At 37.5% G+C, this 21,063-nt stretch overlaps 1 protein-coding gene across 1 annotated transcript in view; it reads right to left on the reverse strand.

The window, feature by feature from the left end:
* Window positions 1–328: 328 nt before the first annotated feature.
* UGP2 (UDP-glucose pyrophosphorylase 2) overlaps window positions 329–21,063 on the reverse strand; it is a 24,175-nt gene continuing 3,440 nt past the window's right edge. Inside the window, exons 2-8 of the mRNA XM_049784581.1 lie at window positions 12,023–12,208; window positions 8,885–9,018; window positions 7,018–7,315; window positions 5,695–5,892; window positions 5,105–5,347; window positions 2,377–2,481; window positions 329–1,322 (exon numbers count right to left, since the gene is read on the reverse strand). Of these exons, the coding sequence (XP_049640538.1) occupies window positions 1,215–1,322; window positions 2,377–2,481; window positions 5,105–5,347; window positions 5,695–5,892; window positions 7,018–7,315; window positions 8,885–9,018; window positions 12,023–12,208 (1,272 nt within the window). The 3' untranslated portion in view covers window positions 329–1,214. The remainder of the gene's footprint in view (window positions 1,323–2,376; window positions 2,482–5,104; window positions 5,348–5,694; window positions 5,893–7,017; window positions 7,316–8,884; window positions 9,019–12,022; window positions 12,209–21,063) is intronic.

Genomic DNA, 21,063 nt, shown 5'->3' on the forward strand with positions numbered 1-21,063 from the left:
TTATAATAGTCTGCCATGGAGAGGCCAGAAATAAAAGGTGAGGAGTATGTTACTTAAAAATTTATACCTACCTACCTACCTTCAAAATCAGAATCAGCAGCACTCTACAAAGGAAAGTGCCTGTGCCTCAGTTCACACCAGGAATCTTGTCTAACCCTGTCAGAGTGCCTAACGTTTTATGTACAATGAAATAACCTTATTTTGTGTCCTTTGGATACCTAAAAGGAAATCCTGTTTTCTTTTCTTGATCATTACAGAGGAATGTCATTGGTTTTTTAATTTGTCTGTCTAAAATAAAGCTGTAAAAAATAACCAGACTTTAAAAGACAAAATTTTTTTAATAGTATACAGTAAACTTTAAACAAGTAGCCTACTCAAAACAAGTATGGAAGAATTGGAAAATATGTTTGGATTCTTCAAAAGGCACAAATTAAACCACGAGCAGGCCTGATTTGAAAGATTATTCATAAGCATATTTCAGTGAGAATAGCAGCTTAAAGAAAGCTTGAAAAGAAAGGGAACTCTTTATAAAGCTATAAACCCACTCACAATACTAGAAAACAAGGAATAAAATAAATGTCCTACACCTCTGTCTGCCCTCCCACCCACAATGTTTAGATAAATGTAATAAAGCATAGCCAGTATCCCAACTTTAAAACTAGATGAAAAAAGTATACATTCAAGTTTAATTCCTATGGCAATAATGATGTGGTTAAAATTTGTAGAAATGAAAATATCTGGATTTATTAAATAATTGTCAATGAGTACTAAAATATTCTAAGAGCAAATCTTCAAACTGATAACTTTAGCAAAAAGTAAACCTTTTTACTTCATTTCATAAAGTTAGCATTGAAAGGTATAGTATACACATAGAGTGCTTCACAGCTTTATTTTTGAAATCATAAACAATTCAAAGTGACCATCACTGAGGCCTCTGTTAAAAGATCTTTCAACAAAGCTGCCCCAGTTTTAAGATTAAGCAGTATTGCACTTTAAAATGAACTGACTTTCAGGAGCCTCTTCAAAGAAGAAAAATATTGCTTCCATTGGTGCTTTTCTTAAACTAAAAGCATACTGCAGAAAACTTTAAAAATTAACACTGTAGGTACCGTAACACAGCAAAGTACCTTCCTACTTTACAATCCTAAAGAACATTTCACTGTAAGAAATTATGTAGCCCATAATTAGTAGAAGTCATACAGGTAATTTTCATTTTAATGGTCCAAGATGCGAAGGTTCCCAGATACAATCTTGTTCTCTAATACTGCTCCAGGTGGGATGTCAATTCTGTCACCATGATTGGCAATGATGATGACTGTTCCCTAAGTGACAGGGAAAATAAAAAGCGTGAGTACACTTTGAACTGCAGCTAAAACACAACTAATTTTCTTACAACTCTCACTACATATACGATGAAGTGATTGTCTTATGTGTTAATAGTTTATAAGTAAAAATAACAAGGACACTTGTATTAAGCCTTTCCATTGTCTTTTTGCTAGAGGTGGTAAATGGATCCAGTATCAGCACATGATTGGCACCAGCATTACCAGGCTTTCACAAAGAATCAAAAATGGTGGGCCTGAGCAATAGCAATAGGATGTTTGCCTTGCATCCAGCTGACCCAGGATGGACCTAGGGGTTTGATCCTTGGCATCCCATATGGTGCCCCAAACCCCAAGCCTACCAGAAGTGATTTCTGAGCACAGAGCCAGGAATAACCCAACCCCTGAGCCCTGCTGAGTGTGACCCTAAACCAAAAACAAACAAAAAAAAATCAAAAAGGTAGTGTTTTGGTTCATATTTACTTAGAACAGTTTACTGATTTTTTTTCATGTCTTACAGTAAAACTATTTAGATGAATTTATCCGCAATAAAATCTATATGTGTATACAGATATTGGCTGAGATGATCAAGTAAGCAATAGACAAAAACTTTATACTGCTATTACTGTGAACAGATTTCACATTCAAATAGTCACCTACAACAGTGAGACCCCCAAGTAGAGCAGGCAGTGGCCTTCAAGAACTGTGTCAGGGATAACCTAAGGACCACTGGGTGTTGTGGTCCCTCTATCCTTTCCCTCTGACAAATATCTAGTACTAGAAGTACTGAGGGTGCTGGAGAGACAGCACAATGGTTTGGCGTTTGCCTTAGACGCAGAAAGATGGTGGTTCAAATCCCGGCATCCCATGTGGTCCCCCAAGCCTGCCAGGAGTGATTTCTGAGCATAAAGCCAGGAGTAACCCCTGAGCACTGCCGGGTATGATCCAAAAAAAAAAAAAAAGTAGTACTGAAACTAAGAAGTATTTATTGAAATAATAGTAAATCTTTTTTTTTTTAAGCTGTTTCAAAAAGTTGTAAAGCATAGCAGTGTACCTTTAAAGAAACATTCTTGCCAAAAGTCACATCTCCTGAAACTGTGAGATGATCCAATTCAAGCATATCTGGTATACTCTCAAATCTTCTCAGATAATCTTGAACCTGAGATAAAAATAGAACCATGTAAATTGTCTCAATAGATTAACAGAGAAATATTATATTAAAAAAGATAATTGATTACAAAACATTGTTTGAGGCCACACAGATTTTTGGGAAGAACCTATTCAGCCAGAGTGGTGGTGCAGGATTTAAATTAAAAATATTTTTATATAGGGGCTGGAGCACAGCGGTAGGGCATTTGCCTTGCATGTGGCCGACCCTGGTTCGATCCCTGGCATCCCAGATGGTCCCCTAAGCCACCCAGAAGTAATTTCTGTGTGCAGAGCCCAGGAGTAAACCTCTAAGCATCACCAGGTGTGGCCCGCCCCCAAAAAAACCGATTTTTAATAATTTCTTAAATTTTAGAAGTTAAGGCATAACTTCTAAAAGTTAATTTGTAGCACACAGATTTATTACTGTTTGCTAATAACAGGTTTCATGCATATGTTCCAACTCCATTCCTTCCTCCATTGGTGCAAGTTTCTCAGCATTATCACTGTTTCCACCCCACTCCCCTTATCTACAACAATATCTTCAATTTTCTCATGTTCTCTTTTAAATTCATTCCAGTCAGGTTCTAAAACCTCAATATTGATAATTCATTAGATTGAATTAAAGTTTCATCTTACTTGAATCAGCAGAAGCACTTAATACAAATCTCTCCCTCTTTCATGAAATGTTTTTATACCCAGTTTCTCATCTGTAACTCCTTTGTCACCAATACTACTACTTGTATCTCCTCTCCATCTTCTATGCCTTCTAGTACCATTTTAATTCCCATCTTTTTTCACCAAACCCTACCAGGGGTCTCAAACTCGCGGCCCGCGTACAACATTTTGTGGCCCTGCCCTAGAGGAATCTATTTTTGTTTTGTTTTAGTTGTTTGGGTCACACCCCCCAATGTTCAAGGCTTACTACTGACTTTGCACTCAAAGATCACCCCGACTTTGCCTCCTGTGGCCCCCAGGTAAATTGAGTTTGAGACCCCTGCTACTCTATGTAAGTCTTCCACCATTTGAGTAATTGGCAGTACATGCTTTCAGCTGCACAGGCCAATGATCTTGGAATTATTCTTCTTCTTTAGCCTTACTCCACCCTCCTCGGCCCCATTCCCTCCCATCTCTTCCAACAGCAAATACAATAGGTGCAATTCTTAAAATATTTCAGTCTATAAAAGTTATTATTTCCACTGCTACTAACTTCATCCACTCCACTATTTCCTCTTGCTAGGATTTCAACAGCTTTGTCCATGTCTCCTTGATTATTACCAGCTAGATCACTTCACCCCTTCAAAAGGCTATATTCCAAATATTCACTTACAAAGATCTGTACAATCTAGCCAACTATCCACGGGCCTATTTAGTGCTCCCTCTCACCTTTGCTAAGTTTTCTAAGAACAAGCCTTCCTCAGAACAATTAGCCGTTGGCCTATTCAGACCTTATTCTTAAACTGGGATAGTCAGTTTACTCTGGTAAAGGAAAAGAGGCAAGAGAGAGCTGTAGTGAAAGTAGGCTAAAGCTAGCCAAAACAATGACAAATCTTTATTAAAGGATATGGGAAGTTGGTGGGACCTGTCATATTTTTCTACCAAGGCAGATGAAAGTGGCTTCAAAGAATCGGGAGATTCCTAAAGTGTGTGATGCTGGTGTACAAATCCCAGCCCAGCCACAGAACTTGAATTATTCCACTCTGTTTTAGAAGGCATTTATCACTTCATACCAACTGGCATTTAACTTCAACTAGGACTAGAACAGACTTAAATGGCATGGCAGGATTTCACAGGCCAGCCATAAACGTTTGTCCTGTCATTTGTTAACCTTGTGTTTACTTGATTGTGTGTGTGTATTTTACTTACCATGTTAAAGTAAGACTTTAATATACTTAAAACTACCTTATCTTGAATACTAGTATCAACATGTTACCTATTTCTCAGAAAAATTATATTTAATCCACCAATGTAATATTACACTACCACAACCTACATTCACTATTCCTACTTTATTGTTCTCCATAGTGGTCCCATCACTAAGAGATGTGTCAAGTATTGTCCTTCTCAACTAAAATATTCATGAAGACAAGGCCTTGTCTATTTTGTTTACTGGTGCCCAGCACCACCCAGAATATGGTAGGAGCTCAGTAAGAAATTGCTGAATCAGAATGAACATTCTCTCAATGATCAAAGCAGTATTGACCTCCAAATATAAAAAATAAAATGTTCTAAAATGTAAACAATCTTTTCTACTCTTTAGCAATTAAGCTTTAAAGTGTACCACTTCTTGGGACAGGAGCGGTGGCACAAGCAGTAGAGCAGTTGCCATGCTAACACGCTAATCTAGGATAGACTGCAGATTCGCCTGGCAACTCATAAGATCCCCCAAGCCAGGAATGATTTCTGAGCACAAAGCCAGGAGTAACCCCTGAGTGTCAGCGGTTGTGGCCCAAAAAGCAAAAAACAGATAAAAATAAAGTGTATCAATTTTTGTCATTTAAAAACCAGGATGGAAGAATAGAATAAGATTAGCAGCAGAGACTATAATTAAATTCCAACTTGCATATGTATTGTAGCTATATATACACATTTAAGTATAATATTAATGCACATGTCATACATCTGTAATTACATACCTTTGTAAAAGAACTGCCTAATTTAACCAAGGGCACTGTAGGAAATTCACGCTTTTCACTCATTGTCAAAGATCCTGCTTTAAGGCTGTAGAGGTTTGACATCACAAGTAAGAGATCTGATGTGGTTTTGACAGGAAGAAAACGGCTCCTGGGAACATTAATACCTAGAGAGTTCTCAAAACTTTTAATGGCTGCTCCTACTGCAGTTTCTAACTGAATAACATTCAGGCCTCCATCCAAAGTCTACAAAAAAGGAGGGGAGAAAAACACTGATTTTAGGTACCAATAATTTAATTCTATGTGAACTAGATGATTTGGGGGATGGATTTTAGAAATCCACCGAAGGACAGAAGTTTCAGAATTTATGCCCAACCACCTTGTTTTTTCAATTCCCTAACTCTTGGGCTCAATACTATATTTCCATTTTATAATAAAGAACCAAAGATGTTAAAACATCATGTGAGTGCTTTCAGCCAAAAGGCCGGTAAAAACCAAAATAGCAGCCTACTGAAAGTAGGTCAGAGGGATCTGTATGTAATCCATGACTTTAGGAACCAGGGAATTCCCAATGGGCCCCAACTTTTGCTTACTTTTGGATTCACAATGATTTCCATGTCAATAGCATTTTGCTCTTGTAATCTTTTAACTGCTGCAAGAGAGATCCAGAGATTGTTTGTGTTAAATATTTTGAATTTGGATACAGATTTGAACTCATCAACATGGGCTTTTGGCACTTGAGCGATTTCTACCAGTCTCAGTTTGCCTTCATACTGAGTAAGGGTTCCACCCTAGAATGACAAAAAAGAGAAAAGAAAAGGGCAGGAGGGTAAGTGCCTCCACATTTCTCTCAATCACAATCATAATATACTGCTTAATCTATGAAAGTCAGAGAAAAAATATTGATTATTACAATCCAGAAATAGAAAGCATTAACAATGATTTTTTTTTTAGTCTGAAAATAGTTCTATCCTAAATACCCCCCTTCCTGTCTATAATAAAAGCCCTTGGAATAAATTAGTCTTCCTTATTTCTCAGATCTTCTGTAGGGACTTATTCCCAAAGCACCTTCCCCACCAATCAATCCTACCACTTAGGCACTCCTCTGACTGACCTCGATCTAAGAATTTTTTTGTAGTCACAAGGTCAAACTGAGATATATGAGAAAGGAACACTTGTAAAAGGTATAGAAACCAATCTGGGAACTGACCATTGCAGTATTCAAAAACTGCCCTTTCCTCCTCCTCGTGTATATGTTGTAAACTCTTGTATACTATTTCATCAAAGGCCAGCTGTCATCCCACTAAACAAATTAAACATGCAAATTTAAAGAAACAATCTTTGCATTGTACTCAGTAACTGCTTTGTTTGTGGCTACAGCTGGCAGTATTCAGGGCTTTCTATCTCTTGTACTCTGGGGTCATTCCTGGCAGTGTTCAGACCATATACACTGAGCACTGGGTCCAACTTTTCACTGGCCACATGTAAGCAAGTGCTGTAACACCTGTGTTACTGTTTAGTCAGTAACTTCATTTTATTATAAGAGAAATTTAATAGTGATTAAAAATACAGAAGTACCATTTATATAGAAATATACATTTTCACTAAAAGAACAATGAAAAGCATAAGTAATAAAGGAATATTAACATTTGAACAAATGTATCCAAAGTGGTTTCACATGATTCAAACTTATTCCATATATTATGGGAAACTATTTGTTGTTAAAATTACTCTTAATAATACTAGAAATCTGATTTACATATCAAAGGATGTATATATTTCTTTCATTTCATAATGCTGTAGATATAATATGCATTCAAGTGCATAGATGTATCTCACAATAGAAACTTTAAGTGTGAACTATGTAACCAAGGAAATGTGAGGATGAATTCCCAAACAGCTTCCTTGATATTTACCTTCACATCTGCACGTGTTTTATTCGTGACTTCCATGACAAATTCACAGCGTTTTCCATTGGGTGGGTTCATTAAATGATTAAGAATATAAAGATCCACTGTGGCACCCAGATTGTCTATATTAGACACAAAAATATATTCTTTGCCTTCTCCTATAAGAGTATCCAGCAAACCAGAATTGTAGAAACTGGCATAAATATCACCATGACCTGGTGGGTACCAAGCTTCGGTGTTTTCCCCTGAGTAAGACACATCTTTTGCTACTGGCAATAAAGATTCTTTATTTATCCTTGGGTACCTGAAACAAACAAAAAACGTTCTTTTTTTTAATACCAACTCAAAAAAATTCCAGAATTTCAAGTAAAACAATGCATTTAGGCTTAAATAAAATTTTCTCCATTGAAATTATTTAGTCTGACATGAGTCCACTTAAGACCATCTGTTTGCTAAATATTAACATTAGCTTTTAAAATGTTTCTGTGGTCACAGAAGTTCTGGGGCCTTGCGGGCTATGCTAGGATACCATGTGTTCTATCCCGCTGAGCTCTATCTCCCTAGAAAAATATGAAAGTTATCAATGTTTTATGACTCTGCAAGGAAGAAATGTTATTAGTGTGCTTGTTACATTTTCTGTAATTTCTTGACAGTGGAACTATTCCTGAGATCTATTTGGGAAAAACTGTACATAAATCACGAAGGTACATGCAGAGGTGGTGGTGCCCTTTCTTTCTCAGAAAATTAGCAGCGATTTAGCACTCAGGAATGTCTGTTTCCTACAACTAGTGAGAACATGTGTAGGGACATAGAGGTATTAGCACTAAACAGACTAAAATTCAAGCAGTAAATGTAAGCAGAATACCTGCCACAAAAGAGTCCATGGGAGAGTAAATTTAAACATAGAAACTAATGGTACAACCTAAGAAATCTCCTTTTTATTCACGTCCAGAGACCTGTATTCACCCTTACACAGAAACCTGTTTGCAAAGTTATCTTAGCTTTATCACAATTCATCTGAATTTCTTTTATATTTACTCTCCTCTTCTCCAAAGTATATTTTACCATGATTTATTAAATTTCACTCAAGCTTAATCAGGTTATTGAATGAATTCTTTCCTTGTCAGAAAGAGGTCAACAAAATTCTTGACTAATGGAGGATATTGATAGATCCACTTGGAGAGCAAATATATAAGACCTAAGGTATCCTCAATTATTCTGGATATGGAACAGAAAACTGTTGGATGCCATCTGTGAGGCTATTCCCGAGCCACCTAACCTTAGATGGGGATGGACAGCACAGAAAGGGGTGCCATCCCCCCATGACTGCTAAACTGGGCTTGAGCTAAGGCCATCCCTCCTCCCTCACAGAGAGCTGTGGGTAAAGAAGAAAAAAACCTAGCAGCACTGTGTTGCTCCGTGGCATCTCTAAACCCCAAGGTTCATACTAACCCTCTCTTCAGCACTTAACCTACCCCCATACTAAGTCCTGCAACCTTTGATAACCCAATTCCTCCCTCTTTTGGTGCTATATAAACACAGGAGGAATAAAGCTCTCTAGGATCATCAGCCTCACTGTTCCTTCCTGGTCCTCACTGGGAAACATTCTCTGTCCCCAAAGGCATTAGGTGAACAGAAGTACACCCTTGCCGGCCAACAGGGTAGGCTCAGAATACCAAACAAATTTTAAGAATCATAAGTTAAAGAATCAGTGATTATAACACAATTATCTACTGGCAAATGTTCAGCTTTTAAAGGTATCAAACACATGCAAATATTAATCTTTTGCTTATCTACATCTTGAAGTCGCTCTATTTAAATGATACAAAGAAGTCCTTCTTTTCCAGGATAACTTCTTCAAAATTTCTTATACCTGCTTTGATTGAAAGTGTGGATTTTCACACGACAGTGATTGTACTTCTGTAGTATTTTTTTGGTATCTTCATCGGTGTTAAAAGAGTTCATTAGAACAAGAGGAACATCTGTATTGTAGGTTTTGTTCAAATGCTAGGAAGAAAATTGACAGATTACCCAGATTACCCAGCTTAAAAATAAAATCAATTTCTTAATAGTTAATTGCAACATGTTAAACACATTACATATGTAATCAAATACATAGATAATATATCAGCAAAAAATATATATGAGCAAACTACAACTTCACTTTACAGATGGCTACAGTGAAGTCCAGTGAGGTGACAGGCCACCACCAGCACAGCCAGGATCTCTTCTACCTTCACCTTGGCAAGCCTGTTTCTGGGTCTGCATGTCCAGCCCACTAAACTTTACTGGCTACTTTACTTACTTTACTGCACAGACAAAAGTTGACCAAGAATTTACTCTGATTTTATAGCACATTTATTTATCTGTGGGGATAAAAATAAAAGTGTGAAGTTTTGTGAAGACAAAGCTCCCTGGTATTAGATTAATGTCAAGAATTGCAAATTCCATCCCAATGGATTTCTTACCGATTTCTAGGAAGTATTATGAGGCGACAGAGAGAAAAGTACACAGATTTGTACTAAAAAATCTAATTCTGTCCTAACTAGCTAGCTTGGAAACCTTGATCAAGTAACTCAGCCTCTCTGTGCCCAGGTTTCCTCATCTGTAAAATGGACACAATAGCTGTACCTTATGAGGTAAATTGAGGCCTTTGAAATAGTTCCCATTTGTCAAATATTTCTCATTTGTATCTTAATTATTTTCTGTTGGTCTTGTTTTCCCATTGCCTTTCTTTAAAAAAAAAAATAACTATTATTTTTTAATCTTTAAACAATGTGATTACAAACATGACTGTAGTTGGGTTTCAGTCACAAAAAGAACACCCCCCCCTTTCACCAGTACAACATTCCCACCACCAATGCACCCCATCTACCTCCACCCACACCCCCAGCCTGTATTCGAAACAGGCATTCTACTTCTCTCACTCATTAACATTGTCATGGTAGTTGTTAGTGTTCTAACTGCACTCAACCCTCCTATATTGTGAGCCAGTCCTTCTGGCCCTCATCTCTGGGCATTATTATAATAAAGTCTTTTATTTTTCTTAAAACCTATAGATAAGTGAGACTATTCTGTGTCTCTCTCTGATTTATTTCACTCAGCATAATAGTTTCCATGTCCATCCACATATAGGAAAATTTCATGACTTCATCTCTTGACGGCTGCATAGTATTCCACTGTGTATATTTACCACAGGTTTTTTTTTTTTTTTTGGTTTTTGGGCCACACCCGTTTGACGCTCAGGGGTTACTCCTGGCTATGTGCTCAGAAATCGCCCCTGGCTTGGGGGGACCATATGGGACGCCGGGGGATCGAACCGCGGTCCGTTCCTTGGTAGCGCTTACAAGGCAGACAGACACCTTATCTCTAGCGCCACCTTCCCGGCCCCTACCACAGGTTCTTTAGCCATTCATCTGTTGAAGGGCATCTTGGTTGTTTCCAAAGTCTGGCTATTGTAAATAGCACTGCAATGAATATAGGTGTGAGGTAGGGATTTTTGTATTGCATTTTTGTGTTCCTAGAGCACTGGTTGGCACCAGCGACTTGCGAGCCACATGTGGCTCTTTACACTTTTAATTTGGCTCTTCTGTGTGCCAGGCGGCCGCTCCAGGAGTCAGGACTCTCTCTGCTCCTAGCCTCTGTCAGTGCGCATCCTGTGTGGCTCTCAAAATAAATTTCAATCGTGGTTTTGGCAAGATATGGCTCAGTTGAAAAAAAAGGTTGCCGACCACTGTCCTAGAGTATATCCCTTGGAGTGGTATAGCTGGATCATATGGGAACTCAATTTCCAGTTTTTTGAGGAATCTCCATATTGTTTACCAGCAAGGCTGGACTAGATGGAATTCCCACCAGCAGTGAATGAGAGTTCCTTTCTCCCCACATCCCTGCCAGCACTTATTGTTCTTGTTCTTTGTAATGTGTGCCAGTCTCTATGGCATGAGATGGTACCTCATTGTTGTTTTGATTCACATCTCCCTGATCATTAGTGATATGGAACGTTTTTTTCATGTGCCTTTTGGCCATTTGTATTTCTTCTTTGAGAAACTGTTCATTTCTTTTCCCCATTTTTTGATGGGGTTAGATGTATTTTTCTTGTTAAGTTCTGTCAGTAACTTGTATATCTTAGCCCCTTGTCTGACGGGTATTGGGTGAATAGTTTCTCAAAGCCATTGCCTTTCATCTGTCTTTTTCCCCTCCCCCTGGTGATCAGCTTGCAATGTGAGTTTTCTTGCCTGCTATAACCTCCATATTTGTGTGGATTACTTATTGTAATATATATACCTCTGTATAGGGGGTCTGGGATATCCTTTCCCTTCTAGGAACTGTGGGATAACCAAACCTCAACCCAACACTCCAAGAACATCTCATTATACTTTCTTATAGAGTTGTTGAGAAAAACAAATGAATCAATTTATATACATAGAATAATATTTTCTACACAATAAATGCAGCATAAATGTTAGCCACTGCTATTACTAGTATTATCAATAGTTGCCAGCACCACACCAGACACTAGTGATAAAAAGTAAAAAAGGCAGGATCACTGCACCTGAACAGTCCCAATTAATGAATTCATCTAAAAAGAAAGGTCAGTAACAATTTCAGTTCATTCCTTATAAAAAGATATGTTTAATTCTGCCTGGCATTCCTAAAGAAAAGGGCTATACAGCCAGTCAAGTGATGCCAACTCTAATAAAGGCTACCATTAGAAACAAAAAGGGGTAGGATTAAATATAAATCAAAATAGATCCAGGGATCTCAGCAAGCACAAATGCTATTTAAAGATCAAATACTTTTACTGGGTCTTTTCATCATCCGAAGTATTTGCCCTGAAATATTTTTTTGCCCTGAAAAACACCAAACATCTTTATTAATAAAGAGGCTAAATATTAATAAGCTCTTTGATTAGTTCAAATTCACATACTATTTTTACAAGGTGACATTTAAACAGCCTACAAACTAAAAAGGACTTTTAGTATCTCATGAACAAGGATGAAAGTTTACATACTTCAATTTGCTGAACAGTCAGATCCAAAAAGGTATTCTCATTCCTCACACCAATCAGACTTTTAGGGCCTTTGCAGCCCATGCTGGTTCCCAGACCACCATTGAGTTTCACCACCACTAGCTTGTTCAACACAGAAGATATATTATCAGGTAAGCCCCGAGCCTTTATCTTTTCATAAGGTTGAATCTGAAAATTAAAGTAAAGAGAGAAGTAATTCAGACAACTCATGAGAAGTTAAATTGATCCAGTGTTATTTTCCTGTGCCTTAAGGATTTTGGTTTCAACTGCAATTTCTATAATGTCACAGGCCCTTCTGGCATTTAATTCAAATATTTATTGGAAAGTTCCCCTGATCCAGAAATAGTTCATGGAACCTGAAGAATAGAGTTGTGGCTTGCAGCATCTACCTTACAAGCCTATGTTCATGATTTTAAGCTACTGTACAGCAGATAAAACACTTGCCTTGAATTTGGCTGACATAGATTCGATCTATATATCATATCATAGATTCCAGCACCACATATGGTACCCCAAGCTCTTCCAAGTATAATCTCTGAGTGCAGAGCCATGAGTAAGTAAACAAGCCATGTGTGTATACAGTCCCCTAATTATCATAGCAAGAATAAAGGGAAGGGGGATGAAACTTTAAAAAGTAAATTAAATTTTAATTAAAATTGAGTGCTTAAGGGCTGGGAAGGTGGCGCTAGAGATAAGGTGTCTGCCTTGTAAGCGCTACCAAGGAATGGACCGCGGTTCGATCCCCCAGCGTCCCATATGGTCCCCCCAAGCCAGGGGCGATTTCTGAGCACATAGCCAGGAGTAACCCCTGAGCGTCAAACGGGTGTGGCCCAAAAACCAAAAAAAAAAAAAAAAAAAAAAAAAATTGAGTGCTTAAAAAGGGATGTTAGTCTACAAAGTTAGTCTACTCCTGACTCTGCACTCAGATTTCACTCCTGGTGGGCTTGAGGATTATATCGAGTACAAGGGATCAAGCCTGGGTCAGCCACATGCAAGGTAAGTGCCTCATCCACAGTATTATCTTTCTGGCTCCTCATCTGTAAATATTTCTAGTGCATTGTGGATCTACCTCAATTCTGGAGAAATACATAGATGATCCTAAATTATCCCACTTCCAAAATAAGGCAAAGGTAAAACCAAAATTTTCTTCACCATTTTTTCCAGTTAGTTTAATCTTGTCCTTCAGAGGAAGGTGGCATCAGATTTACATCATACATCTAGATGTGTGCAAGAATAGTTACTTCCTTAATATTTTAACTTTTAGACATCTTTGGGAGTGGGGGCTGGGTCAAGGATAAAATGCAGGCAAAGGATTTACCAGTGAATCACACCCCCAGTAAATCTTTCTAAAACATATTTAAAAATAAGGGAAATTTTCATTAAAATTTCAAAATTTAATTTAAAATAAAAAGTTAATTTAATTAAAATGAATAACTGGGGCTGGAGAGATAGCATGGAGGTAAGGTGTTTGCCTTGCATGCAGAAGGACAGTGTTTCGAATCCCGGCACCCCATATGGTCCCCCGTGCCTGCCAGGGGCGATTTCTGAGCGTAGAGCCAGGAGTAACCCCTGAGCACTGCCAGGTGTGACCCCAAAACCAAAAAATAAAAAATAAAATAAATAAGATTCAAGAGGCTGTTCAACAATCATAACTATTTTTAAAAAAAATAAAAAAATAAAATGAATAATCTAAATTTAAACTTCAGGATCAAAATGTAGTAAAGAAGATAAAAGGTGTTTTTTGCCTTACATGCTGCAATCCCAGTTCAATCCCTGGCATGTCATATGGTCCCCTAAACACTTCAGGGGTCACTGAGTGAGAGCCAAGAGTAGCTTCTGAGCACTGACATAAATGAAACCACTCCAAAAAATTAAACTTTAATGCCTGAGCCAGGAAGGAAAGGGTAAAAGTTGGGGCTTATGAGAGGAATCCATTATTTTGTTAGCCCCCCTAAACCCTATACCCTCATCTATTTTTGTTAATTTCTCAAATTTTCCCTTCAATTACATTATAGTATTAGACATGAAACACCTGAAGGGACTGGACCAGGGGTCCTCAAACTTTTTAAACAGGGGGCCAATTCACTGTCCTTCAGACTGCTGGAGGGCCAGATTATAGTAAAAACAAAAATTATGAACAAATTTCTATGCACACTGCATATATCTTATTTAGAAGTGAAGAAACAAAATGGGAATAAATACAATATGTGGCCTGCAGGCCGTAGTTTGAAGACCCCTGAACTGGACAAATAAAATCACAAAATAAGTGCTCAGCAGATGTTAGTTGTTTTAATTTGTTCAGTTTCCTATAGGTGTGTAGGATAGTAACATACTAATGTTACAAGGATAAACTAAAATAATTGAAAGGGAAAAACTCTACAGATTCATGTTCCAAGGATTACAGTACAGGCAATCTCTTTACAGATAATATAACATACACAGATTCCTATGTAATTATTGCTGTTAACTGCTTTTTCCATAGAAAACTAGTCTTGTCTCATTTCCTCTACCCTGCAATATACGATATTAACTGCTAAGACCAGATAAATACACTTCCTTGCTTGTTGTTAATATTGAAAACCAAAAAAAAAAAAAAAAAGGTGGTACACATGGTCACCCAGGTTTGATCCTAGGTATCCCATATGGTCCACCTGTCCTACCTGGAGTGATTTCTGAGTGCAGAGCCAGAAGTAAGCCCTGAACACTGCTGGGTGTGGCCCAAACATATACCACCCAAGGACAATGAAATGCTCTTCTCTAAGTCTCATCTCAGTTATTCTTCCTGAATTATTCTAATGTAGCAGGAATTGCCCATTTCATGGTAAAGACCTCTAGTCTTTAGCAGTTGTTAATAGTCAAAAAAGGGATGATGATTGAAAATAGAATGGACAATCTTGTGAGAACCACAGCCCTCCAGACTGTTCTTTCTAAATACTGGGATGCCAATTGCCAAGAACAAAGCAGCAAAGAACACAGCCTACACTGGATGAGGCTTGGGTAATAGCAAGTTGGGTCTCATGCACAAGTGCGTGCATGTGAGACACACACACACACACACACACACACACACACACACACCATGATGCAGCTGACTGACATTTCTTAAAGGATTTTAAAATTTATTTTATAATCATCAACATTATGTTTAGTTATTGGAAGTTTTTGTACAATATTTATAAATATTTCCATTTTTTAAATTCAAATTAGGAAAAATGACAGTGAACATACGGCTGAGTATATTACTTATGTTCATCAAGAGAATCACTTCACAATACAGCAGGTTAAGTTCTTTCCTTACCTGTGGCTGTCCCAGGTTCAATCCCCTGCATTTTGTATCCACTCCCCCCACCCACACTCAGACACCCTTACTAGCACCTTAGGAGTCATTACTGAGTCAGGAGTTAACCCCTGGGCATCACATGTGGTCCCAACCAGATCTTAAAGAGATCTGAGCCAATAAAAGCTTATACAAACTTAAATAATCCTATCAGACAGAATGTCAACTGGAATTATATTAATTCTAGACCTTTGAAAAATAGTTTAGTATATTAACATTCATAGGATTAAACAAAGTGAGTCTAAAAAACCAATTTTAATTTTTCAATATTTATTTTTACTTAGTCATGAAGCCTCAATAAATACTTTTTATTGAAGTTTCACTTCCTATTAAGATTAATTAAAAACCAAATGTCATAGGTAGGAGCCAGAGACATAATGCAGCAAGTAGGGAAGTTTCAACAAAAGGAAAAGCCTTCAAAAATCATGTATATTATAAATCATCTTTGATATACATGCCATAAGCATATAAAGTTCACGAAAGTATTAGAGAAAAATACTTTATTACATTAAATAAACTTCAAAAATATCATTTTACTAGAAAAAGTTAAGAAGACAATTCCTGTGATTTAAGTCTCTAATAGCTAAACACATTTTTTTCCTGGTCTCCAAAATCTTCCTTTATGATGGTGCTATAAGGTCTCAGCATCATAATTATTTTATTGTTTTTTTTTTTTTTTTTTGCAACACTAGTAGTGTCCAGGGACTATTTCTGGCTCTGTGCTCAGCTGGGGCCCACAGTGATGCTCTGGGAACTAAATAGTGTCAGGAATTAAACATTCCTGACAGCAAGTGGCAAGTGGCAGCATGTAAGGCATTTTTTTTTTTTTACTGATAAACCATCTCTCTAGCACAGTTTATAATGGTTTTAACATAAGGCATTTGACCTTTAGTTAGAAATGGTATTTTATGTTTTGTTTTTGTTTGTTTTGTTGTTGTTGTTTTGTTATTTGGAGCCATACCCAGTGGTGCTCAGGGCTATTCTTAGCTTGAAGCTTTGGGTTAATTTCTGACAGTGCCTGGAGCTCCATGAGACCATAGCAAATGGCTCTCACATGCAAAGGATGTCCTTTACATCATCTCTGGCTGCCAAAACAAAAATATGCTTTTAGTTTTCATTCCAGTATCTATAAACAGAAGCCGAAAACAAACAACCAAAAAAAGAAAGAAAGAAAGAAAGAAAGAAAGAAAGAAAGAAAGAAAGAAAGAAAGAAAGAAAGAAAGAAAGAAAGAAAGAAAGAAAGAAAGAAAGAAAGAAAGAAAGAAAGAAGAAAGAAAGAAAGAAAAGAGAGAGAGAGAGAGAGAGAAAAGAAAGAAAGAAAGAAAGAAAAAAAAGAAAGAAAGAAAGAAAGAAAGAAAGAAAGAAAGAAAGAAAGAAAGAAAGAAAGAAAGAGAAAGAAAGAAAGAAAGAAAGAAAGAAGAAAGAGAAAAGAAAGAAGAAAGAAAGAAAGAAAGAAAGAAAGAGAGAAGAGAGAAGAAAGAAAGAAAGAAAGAAAGAGAAAGAAAGAAAGAAAGAAAGAAAGAGAAAGAAAGAAAGAAAGAAAGAAAGAGAAAGAAAGAAAGAAGAAAGAGAGAAGAGAGAGAGAAGAGAGAAGAAAGAAAAAGAAAGAAAGAAAGAAAGAGATAGAAAGAAGAAAGAAAGAAAGAAAGAAAGAAAGAAAGAAAAGAAGAAAGAAAAAGAAAGAAGAAAAGAAAGAAAGAAGAAGAAAGAAAAAGAAAGAAAGAAAGAAAGAGAAAGAGAGAAGAAAGAAGAAGAAAGAAAGAAAGAAAGAAAGAAAGAAAGAAAGAAAGAAGAAAGAAAGAAAAAGAAAAGAAAGAAAGACAGAAAGAAAGAAATAAAGATAGAAAGAAATAAAGATAGAAAGAAAGAAAGAAAGAAAGAAAGAAAGAAAAAGAAAGGAAGGAAGGAAGGAAGAAAGAGAGAAAGAAAGAAAAAGAAAAAGAAAGAAAGAAAGGAAAGAAAGACAGAGAGAAGGAAGGAAGGAAGGAAGGAAGGAAGGAAGGAAGGAAGGAAGGAAAGAAAGAAAGAAAGAAAGAAAGAAAGAAAGAAAGAAAGAAAGAAAGAAAGAAAGAAAGAAAGAAAGAAAGAAAGAAAGAAAGACAGAAAGAAAGAAAGAAAGAAAGAAAAAGAAAGGAAGGAAGGAAGGAAGAAAGAGAGAAAGAAAGAAAAAGAAAAAGAAAGAAAGAAAGGAAAGAAAGACAGAGGGAAGGAAGGAAGGAAGGAAGGAAGGAAGGAAGGAAGGAAGGAAGGAAGGAAGGAAGGAGGAAGGAAGGAAGGAAGGAAGGAAGGAAGGAAGGAAGGAAGGAAGGAAGGAAGGAAGGAAGGAAGGAAGGAAGGAAAGAAAGAAAGAAAGAAAGAAAGAAAGAAAGAAAGAAAGAAAGAAAGAAAGAAAGAAAGAAAGAAAGAAAGAAAGAAAGAAAGAAAGAAAGAAAAAGAAAGAATGAATAAGTATGGCTAAGGCTTTGCACATGGCTGACCGAAGTTTGATCCCCTACATTGCATATGGTTCTCTAAGCTCCATCAAGAGTGACCCCTGAGAGCACAGAATCAGGGATAAGCCCAGAGATCTGCTGGGTATGATCAAAAAATAGACTAACAAAACCAAGACCAAAATATCCCCAAGGGGCCTCAAAGATAGTACAGTGAGTAAGGCACTTGTCTTGCACATTAGCATCGTGGGTTCATCCTTGGCATCCCATATGGTCCCCAGAGCACTGCTAAGAATGATCCAGAAATAACCCCTAGATGTGGCCAAAAAAAACAAAAAAAAAGTTTAAATCCCTTAAATTACTACCTTAAGAATTTAACTTTGGGGGCCGGGAAGGTGGCGCTAGAGGTAAGGTGTCTGCCTTACAAGCGCTAGCCAAGGAACGGACAGCGGTTCGATCCCCCGGCGTCCCATATGGTCCCCCCAAGCCAGGGGCGATTTCTGAGCACATAGCCAGGAGTAACCCCTGAGCGTCAAACGGGTTGTGGCCCAAAAACCAAAAAAAAAAAAAAAAAAAAAGAATTTAACTTTGAATTTGAAATGTAATTCTCAATTCTAAGTATTGGTATGAACTGATTAAAGCATAACATTTAATTGCAATACATGTATTTGCCATGAGTTCCCAAATTCTCCCAAATGTCACACACTTAGATCATTGCACCTTAGGCTAAAAGAGACCTAATGGTATGGCTTAATGGTATAGTGCCTGTTTTGCAGACCCAATACTGAGTTCAAGTTACAGCACTGCTCCATATGCCAAAAGTGATCCCAACTCAATAAACTGTACATTTTCCCATGTACCACAATCACACAACAAAACCAAGTGTGCAGAAACTACAACTAGAGTGTGTAACCCTTAGTGAGTACCACAGGCAATGAATGTGACTCCTCATCATAGCAAAAACAGTAAAGGGAAGGGAAAGAAAAATTTTAAACTAAAAATAAAGCAGCTACTTAAATACAGGTCCCAGGGAAAGTCTGGACTGTTTTTTTGTTTTTTGAGTCACACCCAGCAGCACTCAGGGTTACTCCTGGCTCTATGCTCAGAGGACCATATGGGATGCCGGGATTCGAATCACCGACCTTCTGCATGAAAGGCAAACGCCTTACCTCCAAGCTAACTCTCCAGTCCCAGGTCTTGATTGTTAATTGAAGAAGTTTGAGAAAGAAGTGAACTATGGGGGAAAGAGAAGAGTCACATGGTGTAAATAAGATATGAAGAAGGACTAAAAGTCCAGAGTAGTTAAGGGTTGCTGCTTGGAAGACTCGAACTAGTGATCTTTTGCTTAACTTGCATAAATTATATATATTCATCCCCTCTTATCTCTCATACACATAAACACATGCATACAGACACGCGTCTGCACATAAGGAAAGGTACCAATAGTTTGATACTATCAATTTCTTCCAAAATCAGGACACTTTGGAGGGTAGGCATGGAGACCTAAGCAATGCTCAGGAGGTGCGGGGCCGCAGGAGGCAAAGTCGGGGTGATCCTTGAGTGCAAAGTCAGTAGTAAGCCTTGAACACTGGGGGGTGTGACCCAAACAACTAAAACAAAACAAAACAAAATAGATTCCTCTAGGGCAGGGCCACAAAATGTTTACAGAGGACCGCGAGTTTGAGACCCCTGCATAAGTACTCTTTCTCGCTGACTTGAGTAGAGTTCAGTGTCCAAGAATTCTACTGCAACTAAATATCTAGTAAAGCAGTCTCAGCTGTAAAGTGAAGACCACTTGTGTGACTTTCTGCAAAATGTGCAAGAGAGACTGGGCCACTCGTGTTTTCTTCTCATTAGAAAAAGAAATCAGTTAAGTGCCCAACTTACTCTGGAGAATGAACAAAAAAGAAAGCTGTAGGAAATCTGCTATAGAATGTGCTTTAAACAGCATTCTGCCCTGTAGGGACAATGTCAGTATAGTTTTTCTGTTGAAACAAACATTTCACTTTAAAGAATCCTTAGAAACTGTCCATTACATTATCTATGTACTGCCAAAACTCCTCAGAACTTAGCACCCAGTTAGAAGAAAAGCAGAATTCATCCCTCAGTCATGGACACACTGTTCTCATTAGCAATAGTTTAACCCAGTTCTTGGTGGCAGAGATTTGTGCTATTCCTGGAAACAGTGCCTAATGCCCAAACAAGCAAACAGTACCTGCCCTGTTACAGTTCACAAGGGTATGATTATTACAATCTGAATAATTTCTTTACAACAAGAGCAAGTTTGCATGAAAGAAAATAAGTTGTGTAAACAGTAAAACAAGTTTGGAAAGATTCTCCATATGCACAGAAAGTGTCCCAAGAACTTCAACTTTATTCACTAAACCCTGTTGCAAAGCATCTGTGTGCTAAGTTCTGTGTCAGCATTTTCACCTACTATCCCTCCATTTCAAATTCTCAAAGGTAATAACCAAAATCTAGGTCCTTGGAAAGTTTACACTGGTAGCAAAAAATACTTAGACCAATTTATTTTTAATTAAGAAAAAATTGGAAAATCATGTAATTATCCCATGGTCCACCAGCAAGCTCACAAATATTCCTTCAGTTACCAAGATGAGCTGAATTCTATTTTATATAGTAGGTAAACCATATATGAGAATGTCCATGTCTTTCTTCCACTAGATCCTTAAAAACTCTCTTCAACTCTTTCTGTTTCCTCCTCTTCCATCTATTTATAGAAACAGTTGCTCCTGCCTTCGGAGAGCTCATCACCACTGTTCATTTCAATTTTATTAATTATCCAGTCTCACCATTAGCTTTCAATCACTGAGCAAGTTTAAATATTTGCCATCTTAAAAAAAAGAAAGATAGAAAACAGCATACATTTATTCACTTATCCTTTCCTACACATACCCTTCCCCACTTTTTAGTCAAAACTTCCTGAAAAAGTTGCCAGTCACCCCTACTTCTTAATATTTTTATTTTGTTCTTCACCCACTGAAATCTGATTTTCTCCATTAATCAGAGCTCACAACAAGGTCATCTTCCTGTTAAATCCTATCAATAACACAGATACTTTTCATGAGTTTTGTTTTTTTTTTTTTTTGAAGGGGGCCATACCTGGTGACACTCAGGGATTACTCCTGACTATGCATTCAGAAATTGTTCCTGGCGTGGGGGACCATATGGAACGCCAGGAATTGAACTCAGGTCCATCCTGGGTCAGCCGCTTGCAAGGCAAATGCCCTACCGATGTG

The sequence above is a fragment of the Suncus etruscus genome, chromosome 12, assembly GCF_024139225.1.
Source record: "Suncus etruscus isolate mSunEtr1 chromosome 12, mSunEtr1.pri.cur, whole genome shotgun sequence".
Lineage (NCBI taxonomy): Eukaryota > Metazoa > Chordata > Mammalia > Eulipotyphla > Soricidae > Suncus > Suncus etruscus.